The sequence below is a fragment of the Gymnogyps californianus genome, chromosome 21 (assembly GCF_018139145.2).
Source record: "Gymnogyps californianus isolate 813 chromosome 21, ASM1813914v2, whole genome shotgun sequence".
NCBI lineage: Eukaryota > Metazoa > Chordata > Aves > Accipitriformes > Cathartidae > Gymnogyps > Gymnogyps californianus.
Genome location: NC_059491.1, coordinates 8,822,367 through 8,849,295, shown reverse-complemented (window position 1 = coordinate 8,849,295; position 26,929 = coordinate 8,822,367). Strand labels below are relative to the sequence as shown.

The 26,929-nt window shown below is 53.2% G+C and overlaps 3 protein-coding genes across 5 annotated transcripts; 2 read left to right on the top strand and 1 right to left on the bottom strand.

Moving 5' to 3' along the window:
* Positions 1-1,473: 1,473 nt before the first annotated feature.
* Positions 1,474-5,955, top strand: CLDN19 (claudin 19). Its single transcript, XM_050909526.1, has 5 exons — positions 1,474-1,696; positions 3,091-3,255; positions 3,482-3,569; positions 4,025-4,171; positions 5,602-5,955. The coding sequence occupies exons 1-5, from the start codon at positions 1,474-1,476 to the stop codon at positions 5,651-5,653; spliced, it is 675 nt and encodes a 224-aa protein (XP_050765483.1). The 3' UTR covers positions 5,654-5,955.
* A 4,548-nt stretch (positions 5,956-10,503) lies between these two features.
* Positions 10,504-13,434, top strand: LOC127024874 (claudin-16-like). Its single transcript, XM_050909610.1, has 5 exons — positions 10,504-10,689; positions 11,135-11,237; positions 12,246-12,410; positions 12,562-12,753; positions 13,343-13,434. The coding sequence occupies exons 1-5, from the start codon at positions 10,504-10,506 to the stop codon at positions 13,432-13,434; spliced, it is 738 nt and encodes a 245-aa protein (XP_050765567.1).
* Positions 13,435-16,290: 2,856 nt separating this feature from the next.
* YBX1 (Y-box binding protein 1) lies at positions 16,291-26,482 on the bottom strand. Of its 3 annotated transcripts, none has more exons than XM_050909361.1 (8): positions 26,202-26,482; positions 25,710-25,773; positions 21,932-21,965; positions 19,564-19,653; positions 19,039-19,341; positions 18,556-18,638; positions 18,182-18,459; positions 16,291-16,357 (listed from the first exon to the last, which is right to left on the bottom strand). In XM_050909361.1, exons 1-7 carry the CDS (start codon positions 26,356-26,358, stop codon positions 18,213-18,215), a joined length of 978 nt encoding a protein of 325 aa, XP_050765318.1. In that variant the 5' UTR covers positions 26,359-26,482; the 3' UTR covers positions 16,291-16,357; positions 18,182-18,212. The 3 variants fall into 3 exon arrangements, with proteins under 3 accessions (XP_050765318.1, XP_050765317.1, XP_050765319.1); XM_050909360.1 differs by having other exon boundaries at positions 16,296-16,362; XM_050909362.1 differs by having other exon boundaries at positions 16,296-16,362; positions 18,182-18,447; positions 26,202-26,480.
* Positions 26,483-26,929: the final 447 nt, after the last annotated feature.

Genomic DNA, 26,929 nt, shown 5'->3' with positions numbered 1-26,929 from the left:
CGGCCATTACCATAACCATCCGGGGAATGTGAGTAAATAAATCCTGCCCCACGCCGCCGGAGCCGGGCACCCCCATAATATTTGGAGAAGGGTGTAGGGCAGGTCCCCTTCAGCATCGGGGTGGGAGAGGGGGTTGCTGGGGGACGGTTTGTCTGGGATGAATGGATGGTCCCACTGGTGGTTGCCCACCATCCCAGTATCCGACCCCGGCCGGCCGAGCGCGTGAGCAGACTGCTGATGAGGCCGGGGCGGTTAACGATTGCCAGGTCCTGGGGCTGCCACTTGCTTGGTGTCACCGGGGCGGTGGCATTTGTGTGTGTGTGTCCCCACACGCGCACACCCTGCGTCCCCCTCCTGCAGGGTGGGCGCCGCTGTCAATGGCGGCTCTTGTTGATGCCGCGGTGGCGTGCCTGGATTCCTCCCGCGGAGAGGCCGGGGTCAGGCCTGGCGGCGTGGGGGGGCACGACCCCCTTCCCCGCTCCCGTGCCGAATTCCTGGAGCCACCCCCGGGGCCTCTGTGGCTGGAGGGGGGGTCCTGGCCCACGGCAGGGGTGCAGGGGGCCATGGATGGGGTGGGGGCTCACCTCCCCCAGTCCCCCCTTTCCTGCCTCCCTCGGGGACCCCCATTTTCCCCATCTCCCTCCGCTGTCACTTGAAGGGTCCCCATCTCCCCCAAGACCCAAATCTCCCCCCTAGGACCCAAATACCCCCCGTGCCCCAAATCTTCCCCCCCCCCAAGACCCAATTCTTGCCCCCAGGACTCAAATCTCCCCCCTCGACCCCGAATCTCCCCCCTCCCCACAACCCAAATCTCTACCCTCCAGGACACATATCTATCTTCCCTCCTCCAGACCCAAATCCCAACCCCCCCGACCCCAAATCTTCCCCCCTACCAGACCCAAATCTCCCCCCGGGCCCCAAATCTTCCTCCGTAGACCCAAATCTTGCCCCCCAACCAGGCCCCAAGTCCCACCCCAGGCCCCAAATCTTCCCCCCAGACGCAAATCTCCCCCCCAATACCCAAATCCCCCCAGACCCAAATCTCCACCCAACCCCAAATCATGCCCCCCCCCAAATCTTCCCCCCCAGACCCAAATCTCCCCCCCAATACCCAAATCCCCCCAGACCCAGATCTCCACCCAACCCCAAATCATGCCCCCCCCCCAAATCTTCCCCCCAGACCCAAATCTCCCCCCAATACCCAAATCCCCCCAGACCCAGATCTCCCCCCCCCCCCGCCCCCCCCGGACCCCAATCTCCCCCTCCCGGCTCCAATCCCCCCCCCCCCGATCCCTCTGCATCTCCCACAGCCCCCCCCCCCATGCCTTTTCCCTCCTCCCAGGGCCCCCCCCTCCATCTCCCCAAGGGCGTGGCCCGGGGGGGCGTGGCCGGGAGGGGCGTGGCCGTGGCGGCGGCGGCGGCGGCGGGCCGTGGCGGGGGCAGCGCGGGGCGGCCAGGCGCGAGGCGGCGGCGATGGGCGGCGGGGCGCGGGAGCTGGCCGGGTACCTGGCGGCGCTGGGCGGGTGGGTGGCGGCGCTGGCGGCGGCCGTGCTGCCGCAGTGGAGGCAGAGCTCGTACGCCGGGGACGCCATCATCACGGCCGTGGGGCTTCACGAGGGGCTGTGGATGAGCTGCGCCGCCCAGAGCACCGGGCAGGTCCAGTGCCGCCTCCACGACTCGCTCCTCTCCCTCGACGGTGGGTACGGGGGGGGTGGAGGCGGGGACCGGGGCCCCGTGGGGATGAGCCCCGCTTCCTTCCGTGGGTTGAGCTTCCCCCCCCGCCTCTCCCCGTGGGTCTGAGCTCCCCTATGGGTCTGAGCTGCCCTTGCCCCCCTGCAGGTCTGAGCCCCTCTGTGGGTTTGAACCCCCTCCCATATGGATCTGAGCCCCTCTGTGGGTTCGACCCCCCCTCCCCGATATGGGTCTGAGCCCCTCTGTGGGTTTGAACCCCCTCCCATATGGGTCTGAGCCCCTCTATGGGTTTGACCCCCCTCCCCGATATGGGTCTGAGCCCCTCTGTGGGTTTGAACCCCCTCCCATATGGGTCTGAGCCCCTCTGTGGGTTTGAACCCCCTCCCATATGGGTCTGAGCCCCTCTATGGGTTTGACCCCCCCTCCCCAATATGGGTCCGAGTGCCTCTATGGGTTTGACCCCCCCCCTCCCCAATATGGGTCTGAGCCCCTCTGTGGGTTTGACCTCCCTCCCCAATATGGGTCTGAGCCCCTCTATGGGTTTGCCCCCCCCCCCCCCCCCCCCGCCCCGATATGGGTCTGAGCCCCTCTCTGTGTTGGAGTCAGCCTCCCGTAGGTCTGAGCCCCTCTATGGGTTTGAATCCCCCCACACACCCAACAAGTCTGTACCCTCTCCAGGTCTGAGTACCCCCGGGGGTCTGAGCTCCCCTGGCCCCTCCAGTGGTCTGAGTCCTCTGCAGGTCTGCGCCCTTCTTGCACATCCCCTCCCCGCCCCCAGCCATGGGTCTGAGCCCCTCTAATGTGCCTGAGCCCCCCTCAAAAGGGTCTGAGCCCCCTTTACCCCTCCACTGATCTGAGCCACAATGTGGGTCCAAGCCTGCCGCCTCCACCCTGTGGGTCTGAGCCCCTCTTGGCCCCCAAACCCCCCCCCCCCGGGTCTGAACCCCTCTTGGCCCCGTGGGTTTGAGCCCCTTTGTGTGTCTGAGACCCCCCTGGCCCCTGTGGGTTTGATCTCCAGGGTGGGCATCACGTTTGGGGACTGACAGTGCCCCATGGGGACATCACAACCCCCGGGGACGTGCATCACCCTTGTGGCATTTGGGGACTGTGGTGGCTCTGTGGGCAAGGTGTTTCCCAGCCCAGGAAATCATGACCCATGAGGATGAGTGCAGCAGGGAGGAAGGTCAGGGAAGGCGTTGGGAGCGGTGCCCTGAGTTGAGCTGATGTCTCCCCACCAGCTCTGCGTGCGGGGAAGGGGTGGCATGGGAGCCAGGCAGCGAGGACAGGGTTAAGGACAGGTTCATCCCCAGCGTGGGACGAGGTGACCTTGCTTTAGGAGACCGGCTGTGGCTGAAAGCACACGCTGGCGAGCCGCTTTTCTTCCCTCCCTCCTTGCAGTTCACATCCAGACCTCCCGGGCTCTCATGGTGATTTCTCTCCTCCTGGGCTTCTTCGGCATCATTGTGAGCGTGGTGGGCATGAAATGCACCAAAGTTGGCGAAGAGGATCCTATTACCAAGAGCCGCATCGCTGTTGCTGGAGGTGTCCTCTTCATCCTCTCCGGTGAGGCAGCTCCAGCCTTTGCACCCCTCTGATGCAGAAGACCTCAAACACCTTTTAAAAGCTGTTTGATGGAGGAAGGGGAGAGGTTTGGTGATGGGCTGGGTGTTGCTGATGTTCAACGTTTCAGGTCTAGTTCAAGTTGTCCCTGCTCATTGCAGGGGGGGTTGGACTAGATGACCTTTAAAGGTCCCTTCCAACCCAAACCATTCTATGATTCTATGTCCAGGTCTGTGCACGTTGGCCGCCGTGTCCTTGTACGCAACACAGGTGACCTACGAGTTCTTCAAAGAGAGCACCATCCCCATCAACGCCAGGTAGGAGCCCGGCTCGGGGGATGCTCTTTATCTGAATCCCATCTTGTCCCTGTGCTTCCCGTAGGACTTTCCCTTGCCGGTTTTGGCAACGCGCGGGGTCGTAGGCGGATGTGCCGCACGAGGTGGGACCTATGCCACCCCACAGCTGCCACGTTGCAGAAGATGTCCTCAATGCTAAACCTTTAGTCGGTACCACCGCCGACTTTGTGCTGGGACAGAGTAAGAGCGCTCACGTGGAGTTTCAGCCCAAGGGAGGATTAAAGCACGGGGAAACCTAGTAGCTGGATCCGGCCAACTTGAAAGATAGGGATGGCCAGAGAGAAGAGGAACCAACATCTGCCTCAACGTCACCCGTAGCCTCGTCAGGGCTTCGAGCATCCTTGTGCCCATCTCAATTTGCACCTCTGCCTTTTCTGCCCCCCCTCCCTGATGCTCCCCTCTCTCTCTCGCCGCAGGTACGAATTCGGCTCGGCTCTCTTCGTCGGCTGGGGGGCCGCCAGCCTCACCGTGCTGGGGGGCTCCCTCCTGTGCTGCTCCTGCCCCGCCAAGGAGCGGCGAGGACAGCAGTACTACCGACAGTCGCAGCCTTCGACGGCTCGGGAGTACGTCTGATCCCTAACCCTGCCCTCCTGCCACCCAGCGCCTCCCTCCCCTCCCAAAAACAGGCAAGACCCCGGCGCTCCCACCCCGCGTGGTCCCTGGATGCCCCATGAGACCTTTCTTCTCATCATCCTCCTCCAGGTTTCAGCGCCGTTTGCAGCGCCATCCTCTAAAACAGGGGGGGTTTCGGGGGGTCGTAGCTCCCATATCCATCATTGCCAGGCTCCCCCCCAGCCGGGCGGGCTGGCTCCCCCCCGGGATGGCTGGGACTGTGGGTGGCTGGACCGCGTCCGTCTGCGGAGCGATGGCAGCGGCGAGGCGGTGCCGATCCCGCGGGGGGCACGATGCCGGTCCCGCGGGGGTGTGCTGCACAGAAGCGCTTTGTGCTGTGACTCCCCCCCCCACCACCACCACCACCTCTGCATCCTGCTTTCAGGAGCAAGCGGGGAGCGAAGCCGGCGCTTGGTTTTCCCGGGATGAAGCTGCTGCCCACCTCCATCAGACCCAGCCCAACCCGGGGCTTGAGCATCCCTGCGCCCCGCTTTTGGCAGAGGGCTGCTTTCGGGGTGCAGGCGTTCCCCTGCCTCATCGCTACCCAAAAACAACATTTTTTTTTTTTAAATTATTAATTCTTGATTCGAGCCCGGTTGCTGGTGCTCCAGCTGAGCTCTGCCAGCTAAAATCTGCCCTGGGCTTGTTTCTCACCAGGCACAAGTATGTGGCCTTGTTAAGCAGAAGAATAAATGGCGTTGGTCAAATTAAAGCAGGCGAAAAGGGGGCTTTGAACACAAAGCAGTGGTTTGTTTTTATTTTTGGTGCCCAGCGCAGCTATTTCGGGTAACAGATGGACAGACCTGTGAATTTTGATGCCTCCCCGCTGTGTCCAAATCCCTCTTCCCCCGCCAGGATCCCCTGGAGCGGGCGGTGAAGTCTTCAAACGCCGACGTGCTAATTGCCTCCACCTCCTTGTACCTCGTCTGGACCGCTACTAACTGCTCTGCAAACGCCGTAGCTCTGATTTCATCTGTAAATCCCCCAAACCCGCCCCGTACCTCCATCCGTCCATCCGTATTGCGTGTGCTATGCCAGCTAACCTGCAGGAAAAAACAGTGGAAATGATCCAAAGAGCTTGATTATATATTTTTTATCATTATTTTATGTTCTTTTAATCCCAATTAGCTGAAGTAGGTGATTTTTTTTATTTCATTTTCCTCTATTTTATTTCATTTTCCTCTATTTTATTTCATTTTCCTCTATTTTATTTCATTTTCCTCCATTTTATTTCATTTTCCTCCATTTTATTTTATGCCCATGCGCTGCTTTGGGTCCTGGTCCGTGCTGGAGGGGAAGCGATGCTATTTTTGCCCTGGGAGGGGGTTGATTTCTCTCTCTCACGTGGGACTAACAGCCCTCTTTCTCTTTTAAATTGCAGACCCCCTGTAAAAATGTCTTCTTCACCCATCAGGGGAGAGCCGTGCTTATAGTCTGTCTTCACCCATCAGGTGCTTGGTTGGCTGAACCCAACTTCTGGGGTTCCCCTCCAAAAATACACACCAAAAACTACTGCAGTGAGGATTGAAAAGGAAACTCGTGCTTTTAAAAAAACAAAAAAACAAAAAATCAATCAAAAAGGCGTTTTTATATCAAGCGCACGGCGTTGTATGGAAGAATGTTTTTATTCTTTCAATATAAAATTACATTAACTTTTCTATGGGACGCATGGCCGTGGGAATGGGACCGGTTGGGATTTTTAAATGCATTTTTTTGCTGATTGTTTGTACTAAAAATTGTGACTCAGTGGTATTAAAATATTTCCAATCATGCACATCTTTCTAAAATCGTCTCTTTGTTCTCCCCCGCCCTCAAAATCTGGGCCAGTCCCCTGCAAGCGACTCCTTTGCCCGCTCGAAACGACTTCTGCAGCGTGGGCCAGGCGGGAGATTCTCCCCCGTGCTGAACGTTTTTTTGCCCTCCTGGGCAGGTGCTAGCTAAATATCTCGAGTCTTTTGCCGTGTGTTGCTCTCGAAGGAGGGGACGTGGCCTTAAAAATTCCTTAATTTAAGGCTAAACCCATGGAAAAGCCCACAGGACCCATGCAGCAGGGTTGGTCCCTCCGCAGGGCTCTTCCCAAGGCCGAAATGCCACCGGCATCCTCTTATTGCCCCTCTTATGGACCCTTATTTTCTCCCATTTTCCGTGAATTCAGAGCTGGCTTGTGCCTAACTGGGCTCTTTGCTAATTTAAGCTGAGTTTTACTTTCCCCGCGGAGGGGCAGGACCCCCGGCCCCGTGATGCTGCGCCTGGTTTTCCTTGGGGGGGGGGGGATGATGCTTTCCATCCAGGTTTTTGCACGGCCGCTGTCTTGTCTCAGCATCCTCGTCCTGCCTGTGGCACCTGGTCCACAAATACATCCCATCCCACCTCAAAAAAGCAGGGATTGGGGGTTCTCGGTGGCTCCCGTGACATCTCCACGGGTCACCCGAGGGCTCCGTGGGGATGGACGCCCGGGCTGGAAGCCCATGAAAAGGCGGGGTGTGGGAAAATAGCTGAGCGGCGATAACGTGTTCGGGGGTATAAGGCCCCCACTGTCCTCCGGACAATCCCTCGTGTGTTTTGGATAGGGCAAAGCGGGATAAAATACGGGAATGGGGGACAGGGCTCGCTGCGATACGTGGGATCTGCCTCCGTCCACATTGCATCCAAGCTAAAACATGGGGTTTTCTGCGCTTCCCCCCCACACACACCCCGACACGCTTCTTTTATTTAATAAAACCAGTATGATGAACAATATTTAGGTTTCTGGTCATACCTCTTGCTTGCATCCAAAACCCTGTGAAATAATACTCATTTTTAAATAGGCAGAAATGAGGGAAAAGGGAAAATGACCTCCCAGATGCCAAGATCGCAGCAAATCTCACCAAATTGCCATGGCACCGAAATTCCATGTGAATAATAGAGTAGGAAAAAAACAAAACAACACCTTTTTTCTTTAAAAAAAAAAAGAAAATTATTAAAATAATTAAAAAATCCGTTTCAGTGCCCCTTGTTATATTTAGCACGAAGATGTTTCTGCGGCAGCGCTGCCCTTGGCCGGGGGCCCGCAGCCGGTCCGCACGCAGAGGGGCTTTTCTCACGCCTCTGAGTCACGAGTGTTTCAATTCGATGGTGTTTTTATTCATTTTTATACATTTTTATTCGTTGGCCTGCCCCACTGGCATCTACAGAGTCCTCTCCACCTCTATGAGATGGTCCCGTCAAAGAAAACATCTTTATTTCTTTTTTTTTTTTTTCCCCCCCTTCCAGCCATAGCAGGTTTCCCCTGCACAACGTGTGCTAAACCACAAAGATTTGGGTCTCCTGTCAGCACCATTTTTTTAACACACGGGTTTTACAAACCTAGTGGGACACAAGATCTGATTCTCATCTTCATTAACCAGGGAAATGATCTTAATTATTCAACTACTGATAGATCTGCCCCTCTGCCTGCATCTTCTCAACCCCCCCCCCAAAAGGTTTCAGTTGAGAATTGACACGGCAGATTAGTTCGATGTGTTATTCCTGACTGTTTAGATGAGGAGAAAATAAAAATAAACCTATTTTATAGGTGTCGCCAGGGCATGCAGCTGCAGTTTTGTATTGCTTGGGGTCACACCAGAACTTCACATGTCACGGATGTCCAAGTACCGTAAATTCCTGAGATGGAAATGTTGGAAAATGAAGGTACACGAACCCTCCTGGATGTTTTCAGCGCTAATTCACTGCTACATGCCGAAGCCTTGGACCTGCCACGTACCAAAATCCCGGGAAAACAGGATAACCCAAAATAAAGCCACAGCAATCGCACACGTCAAGCACCCGGGTGCCTCTGCGGGGCTGAAGCTCAAGGATTTGCCCAGACCCTGGTACGTTGCCAAAATCCCCACAGTTCAATGCCGCAGAGGATTATCTAGAAGAAAAGAAAAAAAACACAACCCAAAACAAACCTAAAAACCCCAAGTGCATCTCAAATATAAGCCCCGAAATGGGAATATGGATGTGTTTTCCATGGGTCTAGGAGATGAGGATGTAGCGATGTCTGAGCGCCGTGGGGCACAGCTGATCCCAGGGATGCTCAGAGGATGCTGCAACACGACGCTTTGCGAGAAAGTGAGAGCAAAAGCCATTTTTCTCCGAATAGTAGGGGATCAGGGAACAAACCTGAAGTTTTTAAGGCAGCTCCGAGTGCCAGGCAGCTGAGATACCGCTTTCCAGGGTCACAAAAACCTCCTCAGGGGCTGACCAGACACGTTATCTGAGCCATAACCACTGCACCGGTTATCGCTTGTTTTCCACTTAATGGGGGGGGGAAAGGGTCTTAATTATTGACTGTATCCCTGGCCAAAGGGTTTTAATTATCCTCCTTGCATTTTAGCTTCTTTCTCCGGCCACCTCCACCCCTCTGGCTCTCTCGCCCCACTCCTGGGGACCCAACCTGTCTTAGACCACTCACCCCTAGGCAGTAATTAAAAGGTCTAATTAAAGAACGGGGAATATTGGCCCGGGACACAGAGTCCCCCACCTGGGGAGTGTTCCCAGTGGGTTCCCACGGGTTTCCCCACGTGATATTTTTTGCGGAGGCTCCATTTCCAACCTATTACTGTTTTAACCGCAGGGATGCCCATCACGCCTTGGAGCACAGAGCCCATCTGACGTGCCTTGGAAAAAAACTTAAATAGCCCAGCGCGGGCTCTGGCAGGCGTTGCATTTCCCCGACTCCATCAGGTGGGTCAGGATCGAATCCCATCGGCACTTGAAAGCCTTCAAGACCCACGTCCCCAGCCCCGGTCATCGGCGACAAAGAGCTTTTGCCATCGTCCTATCCCAGCAAGGATGAGCCTGTGGTGAAGGTAACGCTCCCCTCCTCAAGCCCCTTTTTATTGCTAACAGGGTTTAGAGCTGGTTTTCGCCGGGGTTAGGGATTTCTTTCTTTTCTTTTTTTTTTTTCTTGCTCATATAACTCAAATGGCTGAACAGGTTTTCTTCAAAGGCTCCAAAACAGCCAGGGTCTGGTGGAAAAAAATTAAAAAAAATAAGGTTATGGAGAGTGAGCTCAGAAGGGAGCCTGGGAAATTAAAAAAACATATTGTAAATTGGGGTCTAAGAGGCTGCCTGTTAATCAGACACACTCTCAGAGTGAAGCTGATGGAAATGCTCAAAGAGACGGGGTGAGCGGTGCCTCTGCTCCCAGCGACGTCCCAAGAGGGGATGTGGTGGGAGATGTTGCACACCGGGTGTGGGGACCATGACCCTCCTTCCCACCTCTGCCCCACGGGGAAGCCTGTGCCATGCCAGGGTGGGCAGCATCTGGCCGAAGGTCACGAACCCGCCGATGGTGACGAGTCATCACCCTACGATAATTAACCCATGCAGCTCAGAGACCCATCTGGTCTCATTAATTAACCCACTCATGGGAATCCCTCTGCCCAAAGGGCTGTCGCAGCGGTTGCAACTTCAGGCGCTAAAATATTTAGCATCTTGGGTTGCAAAACACAGCAAAGCGGGATTCATGTCCAGGCTTTGGAGATATGATGTCCTCTGCTCCATACCTTGGGCACAGCTCCCCTCTCTGCAAAGTCCCTCTGTCTCCGGCAAGGATGGAAAAGAGATGGTCCCATCCCTTCTGGTCTCTGGAAAGCCTTGGCAGCACTTAGGGGCACCCACATCAAGCCCCAGTAGCCCTCATCCACCTCTGTAATGGGAGATGCTTTCTGTGGGCTTGCTGCTCGAGATTAGGACACCTCCATGGGACCATTGCTTGTGCTCCAACCTGGATTTTCCAACACTTCATTGTTTTTCTTGGAGGAAAAAAAAAAAAGCCAGAAAAGGCAGGTGATCTTCCCACCGAATCACATGGCTGCAGGGATGGAGGCATCAAGAAAACCTCAGGGTATCAGGAGACACATGCTCAGATCACAGGTTTTGACCACGGTAGTTGTTTGACAACCATTTCCAGCAGCTCTTGATTCCCAAAGGGCAAGTACTAACGGTTGGCAACTTCAGATGGTCTATTTGGAAGAGAGGGCATCTAGAGAGCAACCTGATGCGGGTATGTCTCCACTGCCAAATTAACGTATCCCTGAAGGCCCTGTCTTCATGAAAACCTGGTGGCCCAACCTCGGCTAAGGGTATTAGAGCATTTTGGCAGCACTGAGGACCATGATGGGGCCCAGATGACTCCTAGGGAATCCAGAGGACACCCTGGCCTCGGTGGCACTTTGTCCTTGGTGGATCAGGGTACCTGGGAAGCGGCCAGAGCAGAGGTGGCGGACGTCTCTGTGCCCTTGCAGGTAACCCCATGAGCGCAGCCTTGCAGATGATGGCGTTCGGTCTTGCTCTTCTCTCAACCCTCTTCCTGCTCCTTGCCACGTGCACCGACTGCTGGATGGTGAACGCTGATGACAGCTTGGAGGTGAGCAGAGCAACCACTCTCAAGGTTAGCAGAGCAACCATCTTTAAGGTTAGCAGAGCAACCACTCTCAAGGTTAGCAGAGCAACCATCTTCAAGGTTAGCAGAGCAACCACTCTCAAGGTTAGCAGAGCAACCATCTTCAAGGTTAGCAGAGCAACCACTCTCAAGGTTAGCAGAGCAACCATCTTCAAGGTTAGCAGAGCAACCATCTCCAAGGTTAGCAGCTGGGAGCAAGGTGGGTGCCTTGACATCCGTGGGGTTGCACCATGTCTCCATGGGCTTGGAAAGGGGACATGGTGGGACAAACCCACTGCTTTCTGCATGAGTTGGAGGATTAGAGAGATACAGAAATGCTGGAGCAGAAGGAGGAGACACAGAGCAAGGTATGGGTGGGGAGTCACCGAGACATGTCCAGCTGTGGTGGTGAGAGCCTGAAGATCTGCCTTGCTGGGCTATCCCTGGGGAGCTGGGGTGCTTTTCCGTGCTTTTTGCTTGAGTGTCTTTCTCCTGCTTCCAGGTAAGTCACAAATGCCGGGGGCTTTGGAGGGAGTGTGTCACCAACATGCAGGATGGGGTCAGGACTTGTGACCAGTATGACTCCATTTTGGCTGACCATCCAGGTAAGCTGGCATGGCCTGGAGGCATTTTTTAAGTTCACAGCTAAGAGTTTTCCCTCTTCTCTTTTCGAGAAGATGATCCTCATTGCAAAGGGCTGACCTTCATCAGTTAGCAATGCAGGCCCAGGGCTTCTCTTGGTCTCCTGCCCCATCAGCACGGCCTGGACAGCAACCCACGGTTCAGTCAGATCTGCCACGGGGTCACCAAGCAGGAGAGAGGCCATGAAGCTGTGCCACCTCACAACAAAGGTGTTTTGGCACGTAGAGCCCAGGTGCCCCTCATCGCATGGTGGGATTTGCAACCCCACTGATGTCGCATGCAGGGGTGAGGACCATTCCCACTGGCCAAGGACTTGCGTCCTCAGCACACGGACAGTCATATCGCTGTATGGAGGCTTCTCCTGGCCTGCACAGGGCACACCAGGCCCTGCACTGAAGAACCCTTGTATAGGGTGATGACGTGGGACAACACAGATTCGGGCAGTGGAGAAGGGAACAAGAAGTGAGCATGGGCTAAGTGGGGCTGCTGTGCTGCTCTGGGGACAAAGCTTTGTAGGGAGAAGTCACACTGCACACAGCTGGTGACGTGACCCACGCCAGCTCTCCTATTTTTCACCGGTATGTTGACATTTGCTGTTCAAAACACCAGCTACGCAACTTGGAGGAAAAAACAGACAGTCTGGACAGCAGCGCCTTCTGTCCAAGAAGGTCTTGAGTAGGTGACCACATCCCGGGTGCTGACTGGTGCACCTTGTTTGGTTTCTTGAGCTGGTCTAACAATGGGCTTTTTAAGTCCCGTTGCAAGGTTTCTGATGAGCCTGTTGAGCACCTTGCCTACGGCACATGGCAGGCGTGGGGTTGGTGGGTCCCAGTGTAGATATCTCCTATAGACACGGCCACCGGTGAGCTGGGTGACTCTAGCAGGGACACAGGCAGCAATCTGGAGTGGGGAGACCAGTTCTTCTGACCATTCTTCAGTCCCTTTTCTGTTTTTTTTCCTTCCCTGCCCAGTGAAGATCGTGGTGACGCGGACCTTGCTGATCACAGCGGACCTCCTGGCTGGCCTGGCTTTGGCTACGTTGCTCCTTGGGCTCGACTGCATCAAGTTCCTCAAGGAAGATCCTCGTGTCAAACTGAAGATGTGCTACGGGGCCAGTGTCGTCCTTGGTGTTGGGAGTGCGTGGCTGGGAGAGCTTGAGGGCAGATGGACCTCATGATCCACAGGGAGCTGGGGGGATGCCGGGAGCTAGGGGCACCCCCTCAGAGGGGTCTTGGGGAGCACGGAGGGGTTCTGCGACTCTTTCTTAACCAGCCCCATTCCTCCTAGGCATCCTGGGTCTTGTGGGCTCCGTGTGGTACGCAGTGGACGTCTACGTGGAGAGGGCCACGCTGGTGTCGCACAACATATTCCTGGGAGTCCACTACGACTTCGGGTGGTCGTGCTGGCTGGGGATGGCCGGCTCGACGGGCTGCTTCGTGGCATCCGTCCTGCTGACCTGCTGCCTCTATGCCTGCGCCGGTCAGTCTGCCCTGTCCCACCCCATCCCACCTGAAGTAGCTTTTTGCTCTGCAGGGATGTAAGTGGGGTGAAGGACTAGCTCAGAAGGTGCAGGCAGTTCTCGCAGGGTCCAGCCAAATCAAGGGGAACCCCTTCGTGTCTGGCCTGTGCACCTTGGTGGGGGAGGCCGGGTCATGCCAGGCAGGACCGGGCTGAGTGAGGACCCCTTAAGCCCCGTAAGGGCATGGAGGGGGTGCAGAAATGCTCCATCCACATCTGTGGGACCTCGAGGTCCTGGTGAAGGTGTGTTGACATCTACCCAAAGCAGTGGGCACGCTGGAGCTGTATCGCTGTGACCAGCCAAAGCCTGAGCCAGCGGCCACAAGGATGTGCCAGTGGAAATCTGGCCGTCCCACCATCAGGGACGTGGGGCAGGCGATGCCTCGCCAGACATCGTCTCCGGCCCTTATGTGCACTGGGTGGAAGCCGACCCCACCACATTGGCTGTCTGGGTTCATTTCTCCTGCCATGTCCCCACGCCGTGGCACCCCCCCCGCCGAGTCCCCCTGCTATTGCCGGCCATGACACGACCCCAACTCTTTCCTGGCAGACCCCAGCAGCCGCTGGCAACCCCAGACGTTTCCCCAGCCCCAGGGCCGAACGGCCACCGGCAAGATGTACGCCATGGACTCCCGCGTGTGATGGGCAGCAGCACCTCCCGCACCCGGCCCCACTGTGGGATGCTCTCCCCCGCCCCAGCCTGACCCCCATTAAAGCACCGTCACCCATGCTGGGACATCTCTGCGATTGCTTTCAGGCTCCGATTGCAGGGTCCATGTGAGCTGTAGCACCAGTGACTGCAAAAAAGCAAGGGTGCTGCAGAAGTCACCCACAGAGGAGGGTTTTTCCGCGCACCCCCCCCCCACACACACTTCCAGCCAGGTTTCATGAAAATAAACCCCAAAAAAGTGTTGCTTTAAGATGCACACCCCCCCGAAGGCCCCCAGGGAAGCTGTTGGGACACTGAGGGCAAAGGAACTCCTCCAACATTACTCTCAGCCGCTGCTTCGGAGGAATTTAGCGGAAAGCCTTGTCTGCACGGAGCAACACTGACTCCACGTGGCTGGTGGCCCCGCTCGCTCACGCGCCAGCCTTGCTGGAAACCGCCCCTGCGCTCAGAAATTTGGCAGCACAAAGTCTGCGTTTAAAAACTGGGTAAAGCTAGCAGCCTGGAGCGTTTATTAACGTTGTCACGGGGTGATCACCGGAGGAACTCTGCAGCCGTACGGGTCGGGCACAAGGAGGCGAGTCAGCCTGAAGCCTAACGGAGATGCTCTACCTGCAAAGTTGGGTTTTTAAGTCCACCCAAAAAGGGAATTCTGTTTTCCAAGTGAATGATTATCCTTTTTCACTCGCAAACCACTATGAAAACAAACCAGAACCCAAAACCCACCACCAAACCCCCCGCAACTGCTGACTGCCTAGTCTTTTGTACGCATCCCTTACTTCCCACCCAAAGGTTAGCACACAGAAACCACGTCAGCGCAGGGAAGCTGGGCCGAAAGCTCCCCAATACCGGCTTTGTGACCCCAAAAGGCAGCAGACCAAGCCCGCGGCCTGAGCAGATGTTGCTGCAGGGCTACAGACAGTCCCCGCACCGGAAAGGCGTGGAAGAGACTCGCAGTAGCGCTTTCGTAGCCTAGGCAGGCTGCAAAACACCTACACCCCCAAACCAGAAGGGTCGCGAGGGTCCTCCCAGGCCGTCTGTCCCCGGGGAAGACGGGGACATCGTTCCCAAGCTCGCACGAAGCTGAAAGGCAGCTGAACCTGTCATTTTATCGCAACTCCCCACTCGGGGTGCGACGCAGAACCTCCGCTGGCCCACCGCCACGTCCCACGGCACGGGAGCAAGTCTGTCAATATTACGAGCACAGGTTAAAGCAATGCCCCAGGGACCTGAAAAGTGAAGAAATTCATTTGTCCCTAAACCCGCAGGACAGAACCGAAGAGCGCGACTGACAGTTTGCTGTTGAACAGCAGGATGGCTGCGGTCCAAAGGATGGACAGCGGACAGCCGGCACGTCTAGAGGACAGGCGGTCAGAAGCGTGCTAGAAGGTGTTTAGAGAGAGCAAAACCCAACAGCCCTGCGCATGTAACGGCCGGCACTTGAGCACGCAGGAAAACAATTAAAAAGAGCAAGCATTTGCGTGATACAAGCGTAGAGCTCGTTAGCGCATGGAAAGGAAAGCTCCCTAAAGCTGCCGTCAGACAACCGCACCCCTCGATGGCAGTCGCGTTCGTTACCGGTAATTTATAACTGGTACTGTCAGAGCACGGCCCGGCGAGCTGCGGGGCTGGGTGAGGCTGAGCAAGCAGCGACCGGGAGAAGAGAGGGCTTCCGAGGCGGGTGGAGGAGCAGCCCCAGCACGCTCACCTGGCTCTCACCGCGGCGAGAGCCGGTTTTGCCGTGCGGCGCAAGCTCAGTTCCCATGCCCCTTCAGTCCCGGCGGGATGGCAGGCTCAGGGTTAGGGTTAGCCAGCGCAGGGACCGGAGGAGCCTCTCGCCGCCTGAAAAGGCTTCCAGGCAGCAGCAGTCTGGGTTCTCCAGCGCCTGCCTCCAGACGGGGAGCAGCCCACAGCGGGACGGGCACGACGGTTAAGCCCAGCCCGTGTGCACACACGAGGCCGGCGGTGGCGGCTCTGGCTTTCAGACCCAGCCGGGAACCTGCACCTTCCCCTGGTCTTCCCTCGATTCCCCTTCCCGCACGCCAGGAGCGAGACGCCAGCAACGCCTGCAGCGGCTCAGCTGCAAAGACATCCCGTCTGGGTTGTAAGAAGTCAAGAGCAGCAGTGCTCTGTACACCTCCAGGGACAAATTTGGGGGGGGGGGGGGGTTGTGGGTTTAATTTTTTTTTTTTTTTTTTTAAAGCACCCTCACACCACCTCAGGTTTGCAACAGCCGTGTTCCAGCGGGGACATGGCTGAGCTGCTCCAGCACACAGCTCTTGGGAACGCCCCGGACTGACACCGAGCACCTCCCCTCTTCACCCTCCGAGAGCCTCGCCACCCAGTTGCCATCAGGCTCAATTACTTTTTAATTTTTTTTCTTAACTTTCATTTTTTTGTGTTTTACCCCAACAGCCTGTATGCTGAAGAAATAAAGCAGTCATTTTTTCCCAAACCTTTTAGGAACGCTTAACTTCAACCCTTTCACACAAAAGCGGGTTTAAAATGACCAAGCACACCAGGTAATTCTTTAAGACCTTTATTAACAGATGCTTGCAGTTTGACTTGAAAAAATCAGGTGTACATTTCATACAAATTAAAAATGAGGTTCTTAAAAATCTCAACTTGACCAGATATGAAACAATTTAAAAACCTTTAAAGGTATATTGAGAAAAAACAGGCTTTTAAAAAACGTGTTTATCGTTTCCAAAAGGAGACTTCTTTAGGTAAAAATAATAAAAACCCCATGCTGCATAGATAATGCAGATAGTTCTAGTAATCTGGTCAACAGCAAAAAGCAAGCACTTAAGGTCTTCAGTTCCAATTCTTTTGTTCATTTCTTATTGCTGGAATTTCATTTTCTTTTCTTCTTCATTTCTTAAGTCTTTTCTTTGATGACTAAACTGAAAAAGAGGAAAAAAAAAAAAAACGGATGATCAGGCAGGTGTCAGAGGGTTACAGAAGTGTTTGGTCTACTGAGACTCACCTGCGATTCACAAATTCTCACACAGCTCACTCTCATCCACACACCAAAAAAACAACAACAAACCCCTTACCCACTGCAGCTCCCCGAGCAGCCCGCTACGCTCCCACCATCAGCCCACTGTCAGTGACCAGAACTGCCGTCTTCCACGCAAAACAAACGCAAAGGACTCCAGAAAGAGAAGACACAGAATTTCAACACAAAGGAATCCCGCCTACACCTCTCCCCGCCCCGGCCGCCCGCTTCAGCCTGTTTCCCCGACGCTCTCCTGGGGAGCGCTGCTCACACCGGGCTCTGCAGACACACGCACAGCTCGGCGCTGTGGGACCAGGTCGGGAAACGTAGCTGTAAACTCCGAGCCACCCGCCGGGAAGGCACGAGGAGAACTGAAGACCTTCAGAAGATGGCCCAAGAGCAGATTTCTACCTGTGCCTAACAGAGGCAGTGTGGCTTCGCTAAGCCACTGCCCAAACCACAGAAACCACCATTTATGTTCTCCAATACTATCAACAGACAGAAAAAATAACCAAAATGTCATCCCGGTGTTTCTTTGAAGCCCACAATATTACAAATTCATCCATTGGCTGTTAAGAGGAACACACCAGGATAAAACAAAAGGTTCGCACCAAGCGCGCAGAAAACACTGCAGCAAGGCTTGAGGAGGTATCAAGTAATCCACCTGCACGATGGGTCCGGCAGCACCCGAGCCCCTGAGCTCTCGTAGCTGGGAGAGGTCTGCGGCTGCTGCTGACACCAAGCTACTCTCCATGCCCAACTCCCGCCTTCCCTGCTCGTCCCATTAACACAACTGCTCACTACCGCTCCCACCAGAGCCTAACTGCGTCTTTCCGTTTGCCTGCCCTCCAGGCAAGGAGCGATGAGTGAGGCACAATAGGAATGGGATATGAACGCTGGTGAGAGGAAATACAGAGAAAGAGAGAGGAAGAACAGACAAGGAAGGTGCCAGGAAAAAAGCAGAACAAGTAGAAAGAGTCCTAGCAATGAAAATATTCCCAAATTAGCAAAACTGGCCATCGGAAGACAGCACCAAACAAGCGCCAAGTCGCAGCCAGTCTACCTTGCAACAAAAACGTTTTAATGTTGACCTTCACGCAATCCTCCCAAGCAGCGAGCCACACCGGTGCGGCAGCACGTCAGCCACAGGCACCCTGGATGCTCCACAAAAAGGACCATCTCTACCAGTTTTTCCAGCGCTTTTTTGTTTAGATAAAACAACGCTCCTGCAACTTCTGCGTCAGCTTTCTAGAAATTAAGGCCTAGAGGTCTCAGTGCTATCCACTTCCCCTTTGGGACCGAGCCATAAAAGCTCAGACGCTTACAGGGCTGAGTAAATCCCAGTACCCGTTTCTCCGAGCTACTTTCAAGTCACTCTACCAGCACCGCTGGAATTACCATTTCTGGGTGGACAAAGACTGCCGTAAGCCTGAACTACTGAGCACAGCCAAGATTTTAAGAGTAACAGTATTCTAGGCAGTGACTCCGTCAATGAAAATTAAAGCCTGTAACCGAGTCCACCCAATTAACCAGCATTCATACGGCAAAAGCCTCACAGTTCGGTTCTGCAGGCATTAGTGAGCATGCTCACAAGTGCAGCCAGTTCAGTTACAACACGAGCAAGAATAGTCCAAACCTCGCAAGGCAGAAATTAAAAGGAAAGCATCAAAAGAAAATAAAAGTCAGTCATCAAATCGCACCCTCAAGAACGACCGGACACACACCCGGATGATGGTAGAGATGGTAAGCCGGTATTTACTCAGCCCCGCCCTGCTCGGCCTCGGGAGCGGACGTGTTCTCAGCTGGTGGTTCGGCTGTCTTCGTCTCTTTGCCATCTTGTGGTTTAGGGTTCTCTGGGCGTCTGCGTCGGTAGTTGAAGTTACGACGGTACCGACGTTGAGGTGGCTGCTGACTTTGGGTCTCATCCCCTTGGTTCTCTTTATCTTCTTCGTTCCCATCCTCTCTAGGCTGTCTTTGACGAGGAGGACCCCTGAAAGTCAAGCTAGGGTTTAACAATGCAGCATCTGACCATCGCCATGTTCTGTCTCTGTCGCTAAAAGGCAAGGTTTAAAAAAAAAAAAGCTGATCTGCAGCATACCTGCGAAATCGTGGTCTATAACCTCGATACATGTTCTGCCTGACTGGTCTGCCTTGTTCTCCTGCACCCTGGTTGTCAGCACCCTGGAAGACATTAGGCAACAAACCATCTTAGCCACGTGCAAAAGCCTGTTAACGCCACAACCAGTCACGCCGTGAGGAAGATGGCTGTAAGGGGTTAAGTCTGAGGCGTACAACAAGGTGGGCAGCGGTCCTAGGGCACAAGAGCACGCACGACATAGCGTTTGCGTTTCTTCCAGTTAATCATACAGGAAGTTAACACAAATCCGAACACGCTCTGTTTTTTAAAAGCTGTAACATTAAGACCTTCAGCTTATCGACATCTGCTCCAGTGTTTCATCTTACCGCCCAACCTGACCAAAACCATCCTCAGTATCTACAAGAAGCGGCAAAAAGCTGCGTCCCATCACCCTGCTCCAAAGCAAGCAAGCCAGTTTAGCATCACACTTCAGGCAAACGTTACCTCCACTATCTCTCCCTGCACGGGAGGGTTGGAATATTGTGGTCGACGCCCGTAGGGCCTACGCATATAGTAAGGTGGGTACCGCCGCCTGCGATAGGGACGGCGTTGCTGGGCTTGACCTTCTGGTATGTTCTCTGCTCCTTCGTTCTTTTCCCCACTCTCACTGTTCTGGTAGTTTTGCTGGTAGTTGCGTGGAGGACCCCTACGACGTGGATATCGTCTGTAATGGTTACGGTCTGCTGCGTATTTACTGCCTTGCACTGGAACTCCACCAGGACCTGTAACATTAGCTGCCTCCGCACCCTAAAGAGCAGGGATAGCGTTAGGCAAACAGTCAGCATCAAATCAGTTATAGCACAATATAATTTAGTACTGAGCAACGATTTACATCCACATTGTAAAGCAATGAAAAACCATTCATCTCCTTGGATGTCATCAGGCATCAACTCAAACCACAAGGCACCACACCAAAGCCTGCAGACCAAGTTTTCCGTGCATACTCTAACACCCGAGAGATGTGTTTACCTTTTCTCCCTCAACCACATCAAACTCCACGGTCTCTCCATCTCCTACGCTGCGGAGGTACTTCCTGGGGTTATTCTTCTTTATGGCAGTCTAAAGACATAACATTGCAGAATTACATTTACAGGCACAGCATGAGAATACCACTTAGCATATCTGAAGACTTTTTTTTTTTTTTAAAGATTAAGAAATTTGAGTATTTAGTATCTTAGGAGGAAGACCTGTACTCCTGAAAAAGCAATTAAACCACTGTGAAAATCCGGGAAGCCATAAAATTTACCCATATGACTATAGTTCTGGCCTATTTGAAATGTGCAACAGCTTTACCATTGACTGGAAACATCTGTCAACATGCTGTCTGCGAGCTGAAAAAGCAGTTTGCAAACAAACAAAAAAAACCCCCACAATATACGCTGGCCATAGTATTCCTAACCAGAGTTTAGCATTAAACACCCCCATAGTAGTTATACATTCCTCTGAAGTATATACACCACTATATAAGCCTTTCCAATCACACACTCAGATTTCCAGCGCTCTACCATTTCCCACACCACCACAGTATGCCACAGCCTACACGTCCCAAGCTATGTAAACACACCAATGGCCAGAAACCAAGAGATTTCTTTCTCTGAGGCTTCCAATACCATTGCTTCAGCCACAGTATTTACCAATTACTCACAAACCTACTCTAGGTGTGCCTTACACACCAAGGATTAGCCCTTCCAAGGTGTCAGCGCCAGACAAGCCTTTGTATCGGTATCTGCATGTTAAACGACATTACTAGAAAACACTGAATTTTCTGTGCTATTCAGCAGTGGATTACGTTTTTGACAGATGAGTTAATACTCAACATGCACTGCTCTCAGCCACATTCTGCTTATCAAACACTAACTGAACAGTAATACAAGTGTGACAACTTTACAAAAAAATACCAGCAACAGCATTTGACTAGATTTTTTCCCTAAATGGAACAAAAATCTATGGAAAAGCATGCCCACAAGTCTCAGCCTATAAAGCAGTGAGTTCAGGGAAAGAGAGGAAGCCTTATTACAACAGTAGCTGAGTCTAACAGCTCTGCATGAGACCCAAGCTTGATAATGGGGATGGGAAAAAGCATACACAGCTGTAACTCCTAAAACAAGCTGACCTCTTTCAGATTAGACCCCTAAAACTGTTTTATCATGAAGATTATTACATTAAAACAAATCACGGCCAAACTCTGCTTTTAGAAACACAGACACTAGTTACATGACAAGTCCTGAAATCTGACTTGTCAGTCAAGGTCACTTACAAGTTACCCTATTTGCAAATCGAGTAATGAAAGTCTGAAGGCTTTCCTTCAGGGTATGTATTCCTGCCTCACTACACAGAAACAGAGAGTCGCTTGGCCTTTCTCCGCTGCCCATTACAGAACAACCTTTTATAAACAAATGCCTCTACATCTTAACAGCAGGTAATTCAGACATCGCAATAGCAAGAAGCTGAGAGCTGGCAAATCAAACTCGAGTCAAAACACTTTCCAGGGGTTACTTTTTCCTCCCTTTGTGTTTACAACATCAGCAGTATATCCCTAACTCGAAACAAAAGAACAATCCATGGACTCCTAAATGCCAGAAGCAAACCGTGCTCCACTAAGAACTCTTCGTGGGCTGCTTCACAACAAGAGATCCTAAGACAGAAAGGGTAAAAAGCACTTTGCTGATCACAGCCTTACAAGTCAGACAAAGGACTAAACTAAGGCCAACCTGCTCCATGAAATAAACCACACGTGTGGTGTGCGGTCTCACTCTGGGCCAGTTTCCAGAGGTTTACATGCTCGCCATACGTTATATCTAAGTGTACATATCTGTTAAATTGAGAAAGTACCTACTAAAATGTTTGCAGACTTGAACTGAAAGCCTGGAGCAATAAATTCTACAAAAGTTTTGCCTAAGAAAAAAATCTTCACTGGCACTTCATCCCTATTACAGCCCAATTAATTTCTCTCCCTGCTGCAAGCTTTTAATTTAACTTTCTTTCCATATACTTACTTAACAACTACATGAATCCACAAGGCAACTTAACTGGACTTCAAACAGTCACCCCAAGCCAACAGAGCATACTTGCACACAGCGCAATTTTCATCACTATAGAGTATCAGCCTGCCCAACCCCACGTATCTCATGTCCTCATGATGGATGTACGTGGATATGCAAAACCCCCAACTGCAATTAGGCTCTGCTTGCAATCCAATAGTGAGAAACAGTTGTCCGCGTTCAAGTAACAGTTCTTGGAAAACGTGAGGCTCTTTCACAACTTTAATCCCACTTACGTAGGTCACGCATAGCAAGTTTCAGAGAGGTAACAGGTTTCAGTTTCAAGGAAATCTTACCTGATGGACAAACACATCTTCCTTGGTGTCATTCCTGCAAGACAACAGGAAATTGAAATTTGTGTATGAAATGCACAGTAAATTGAAAATCCAGTTGTTTGGGGTGGGGACAAAACACAGATCTGTGAAGACAAGTAGCTTTCAGCATCAGCCTTGCTCCTCAACTCACCCTCAACTAGTCCCCTACTAGCTTACTGCTTGAAGCAAAGAGATTGTCAGGTAGCCTGCGCAAGCTTCAGAGCACAGGCTGAAGTCCAGTAAGTCACATGCAAAAGCATTCTTCCTCCCTCCTGCACACCCCTTTACCCTTCACATCCCACCGACAGAGATGTTTGAAGAAGAAAGAACACCTGACAGCAGCCAGTCAATCACTGCTGGCAGTGCTCTGTGGGGGAGATCGGCTATCACAGCCTTTGAAACAGGCTAGGGTATCGCCACTCGAGCCTTGCGTGATCTCTCCAGAGTTACATCCTCTCAGCCGCGATGTCTCCTTCATTTAAGGAGCAGCAACACTAGCTGCCCGTGAAGGCAGCAGGGTTAGTCAAGCTGCATTTGTGAGCACAGAGATGGAAGAGCTTGGGTTTCTCCCCTCACAAGAAACAGAAAACAGCTCAAGTCTCTACCTACAAGGATCCAAAAGCATCCTTCAGCGTCATCATGACACAGCTTCCACAATTACCATGCTGAGGCTGGACGACCACAATATGGTACCAACTTAAGTCAGAAAAGTTTCTGTTCTGCAATGAAGACGTACAGCCGAAACAGCCTCTGCGCTGGTTCGAGAGCTGTACGTGCCATTTCCACCGCTCATAACAAACTTACAGCCATACATCCAAGCTCGTGTCGCACCAACAGAACCTTGCTGTGGTATTAGTTTCATTAGTCTGTGAAATGGTTTGAATCAACAGCAAAGTGGCTTTTATTTCCTAGAATGACTGTTAACCAAACATTGCAAAGCAAGCTTGTGTAAAAAGGTGCTCAGAACTGGAGAGCTTACAGGTACAGGTAACAGAATCAAGGAATTTTTTTTAAATTTTTTTTTTTTTTAAGATAGCACCAGGTGTTCCTCACCACTGGCTTTAAAACATGAGGATGACAATTAAGACTTTTCCAGAAACTCAATCCAATCTATGGCTATTCTGTCAGACAGCACCAGTTTAAGTGCTGTCACCTTGTTTCCTCATGGAATTGATGCCTACAAGCCTCAAAGGTTACTGGAAAAAGGTAGTGAAAAGGCAAGAAAGCAGAGCCAGTCTCATCACCATGAGGCAGCTTATCTCCAAGGCCCCGCCATGCAGCATCCAGAAGCCCTTGCAAAGCCTGAATACTTTCCTCTTCACAATGCGAGGTCTCTTACCAGATGCTCCAAAAGCTGAAAACCTTCAGAAGAGCCCAGTAATGGGTTTTCAGTAAAAATGCTTAGCACCTTCCTTCACTCTCAACTGAAAACTGGTGGTAGGAAGTGCTCATCGTCTGTGCTCTGCAAGTGTGGACGCTCTGCGCTCTTGCCCAAGTTTGATTTTGGGCAACCATACCAGATGCTTGTTTTTGAAGTCCTTTTGAAAACACAGTTTCCATTTAAGAGGACATTGTAGTTTTAGATCAACGAATGACTCAGTTACACAGATATAGCTCAAGGTGTACAGACAGTTAGTTAAAAAATATACTGGTCAATTTTAAAGCCCAAGTGCCCGCCACATGATTCCTGATGCTGTTTTCCTGCAAGCACATCTAGAAGCAGCAAGCGTACCGCTGCCGCTTGGATGGTGTAACAGTAATAGCAATCACTTTCTCAAAGAAAACTTGAAATGGTACAAGAGAAACCCCCATTCTGAAGGCCTAACAAGCCATTTAAGCTTATCTTTGCATCTCATCATCTTTAATCCATAAAAATAATAATAATAAAAAAAGGAATCAGACAAGCAGACTGATTAAGAAAACGCCACTGTTAAGTCCAGCAGAGCACTAAATACAAAGCCAGATATCAACGTGCAGCTCCAATTATGGTAAGAGGACCAAGTCAGTGGCCGGCACATCCATTTATTATTTTGACAACTGTGAGAAACAATTGACATATACTCAAAACTCAAACCAGTATTTCGGAACAGAAATGCACTTTTAACATGAAGAAAAAAAAACCACAAGAAATACCTGAAGTTAACGTACACCTACACCAAAGCTGAATTTTAGTTCCAAAGCTAATTTTAGCTGCAAGCAGACCCGGCTGAAGCAAAGACAAGCAAGGGCAGGAGCTCCCGCAAAGTTTCCCTCGCAGCAAGCCAGAGAGATTCCAGAGTTGAGGAAATGTCCTCCAGTTTGGTTCTCAGGCTGTGGCTCTAATCTCTTGATAGCACGAGATCACGCTGGGTTTCTCATTAAAAATGGCAACCTCAGGGATTAAACAGCTGCCAAATTAATGGCTGGGGAAGCCATTCAGATGTCTTAACTAGCTGCTGTTGCTTCCTTGCTTGACTCACATCACTGAGCATTTCCACTACTGAGGGAAACAGGAAAAAAGCCTTCCCTAGAGGTAGAGTTTGTGGCCTATGACTTTATACGCACTTACAAAAGCCAAAGACGCTAAAGCTCACAGCACCAACGACTGTTCGACATTTAACGTTAAATCCTACGTGAAGAATGCAAACTGGGCAGACTCAGAGTCAAGTTTTTAAAGTTGCAGACACAAAACCAATTAAGGAGCTTGGCAGACACTTAAGACTGGGTCATACGGTAACAGTTAAAAAAAAAAAGCAGTATTTAAAACAAACCTAAATAAAAGGCCCAATAAAAGCACCAGTATCTACACTTGCTTCCCTGAAGAGGGATTCCCAAGTCTTCAGCCAAATTCTGAAACTGTGGGTTTGAAGTACTAGGTGTTTAAGGGGAACAGTGCTTCAGAATATGGCCTCTGCAAAATAACCCACGGGGAGGCCCTCCAGAGCTGACGGCTACCAGAATTTCCCATTTTTCCAGAACCGGTTTGCAGAGCAATTCCAGGACTCCTCTACTACTGGATAGCTTCACTGATATGCCTATTTTAAGTATTCACACAACTCTCAGTATTCAAATTTTTCTTTAAAATCAACTACTGTCATAAAAGGAATCTTCTAGGCACTTGTTTCTTGAGACCCCTTTACACACTCCAGTCTTGCGCTATAAAAGAAATCTGAATTTTGCTCCTTTCCCTGTACATTTAGGGTTTCCTCAAGAGAGCGCGCTTTTAACTACCAAGCGCTCAAAGCAATTTTTGCTTGCATTGATGCGACTGAACTTCATGCAGGAGTTTAAACCAATATTTTGTGTGTGCTAACAGCCAGCAGACTTTTATACCCTTAAGAGCAATAAAAAAAAACCCCACCACACCCCAAAAACCCAAACCACCATAAAAAAAAAAAATACATCTCAACATAAGACATATCACCATGAAAATAAATTCAACTAAGAGAGCCAGGCTCTTGCTAAGATTAAAGTACTAAAAAGCCAACCTAATAAAAACCGATGGGGTGAGTGTCCCTGGGACGGAGGTAGGACACACCTTATCGGCTTCTTCTGCCAAGCGTCACCAAGCAGGGTGACAGAGGTGACAAAGGCGCTGCCCCAGAGCGAGCAGCCACCGGAGCCGCCCGCCCCGCTCCCCGCGGCGCCCGTCACCCAGAAGCGCACTTGATCTCGGCTCCAACGCCTGCAAAGGCCCGAGCCCAAGCCACCCCCGCCCCGCACCCTCTCCCCGGTGCTCCCCGTGGCGGGGGCGAAGCCGCCGCCGTCGCCGGGCCCTCACCTGTTGATGAAGCCGTAACCGTTCCTCACGTTGAACCATTTCACTGTTCCCAAAACCTTCGTTGCTGAGGGAAGGGAAGGGGAAGGGGGGGGGGGGGGGGGAGAGAGGGAGAGGAGGGGGACAGAGGAGAGAGGCGGCGGCGTCAGGGCGGCACGTGGCGGGGCGGCGCACACAAAGGCCCCGCGTGGCGGACATTTTGAGCCGCCCCGCCCCCACCCGCCGACACGCGGGGCCCGGCGGCGCGCGCGGGAGGGGAGGAGGGGGAGGAGGGGGAGGAGGAGGAGGGCGCCCAACGGCCGCCGCGGGCGCGAGCGAGGGGGCGCGCGCGCCGGGAGAAGGAGGAGGCGGCGGCGCGCGCCGCCCCTCAGTGAGGGGGAGCTCGCGCCGCCCCTCAGCGATGGCGGGGGGGGGGGGGGAAGGGAAGGGAAGGGGGGGGTTTCGCGCCGCCGCCGAGGCCTCCCAACCGCCGCGGACCCCCCCCTTTCCCCTCACCGATGACCTTCTTGTCCCCGCCGGCGGGAGGCGCCGCCGAGGCCAGGCCGCTGCCCCCGTTCCCGGTCCCGCCGTTAGGCTTGGAGTCGGCGGGGGCGGCGGGGGCCGCCGCGGGGACGGGGGCGGCGGGCGGCTGGGTCTCGGCCTCGCTGCTCATGGCGGCGGCTGTTCGGTGCGGACGGTGGTGGTGACTGGCTGTTTGCGCCGCCTCCCGCGGTGTGATGGTGACTGAGGCCGGCCGTGGGGGGGCTGCTCCCTGCTCCGGGCTCGCTGAGCTCCGCTCTCCGCTCCCGATACCGATCGAACTGGCCACAATGGCGGCCCGCACCGGCTAGCCACCCCGCGCGCCCCGCCCGCGCGCGACGCTATTCGCCGCTCGGCCCGCCCGTTAAACGGCGAGCGAGCCCACTGGCTCTTCCCCTTCCGGCCACCGCCCCTCACCGAACGCCTATTGGCGGCGGCACCTGCCTTTCCTCGGGAGCGCGCGCCCATTGGCTGCTCCGGCCGCGGCTGCCAGGCTCTCTTTTCTTACCGGCCTACCCGGACTCCCCGCCCCCGCGCCCTGATTGGCCACCGGCGCCGCTCCCGCCCCCGACGGGCCCGACCGGGGAAGTGCGCGCGGCCATGTGGCGGCGGCGGCGGCGCCCCCGGCCGCTCCGTGCCCTTCCGCCCCGGGAGCACCGCGACCCCCGCGGTTCCTCCCGTGCGGGGCCGCCGGGGCCTCTCGA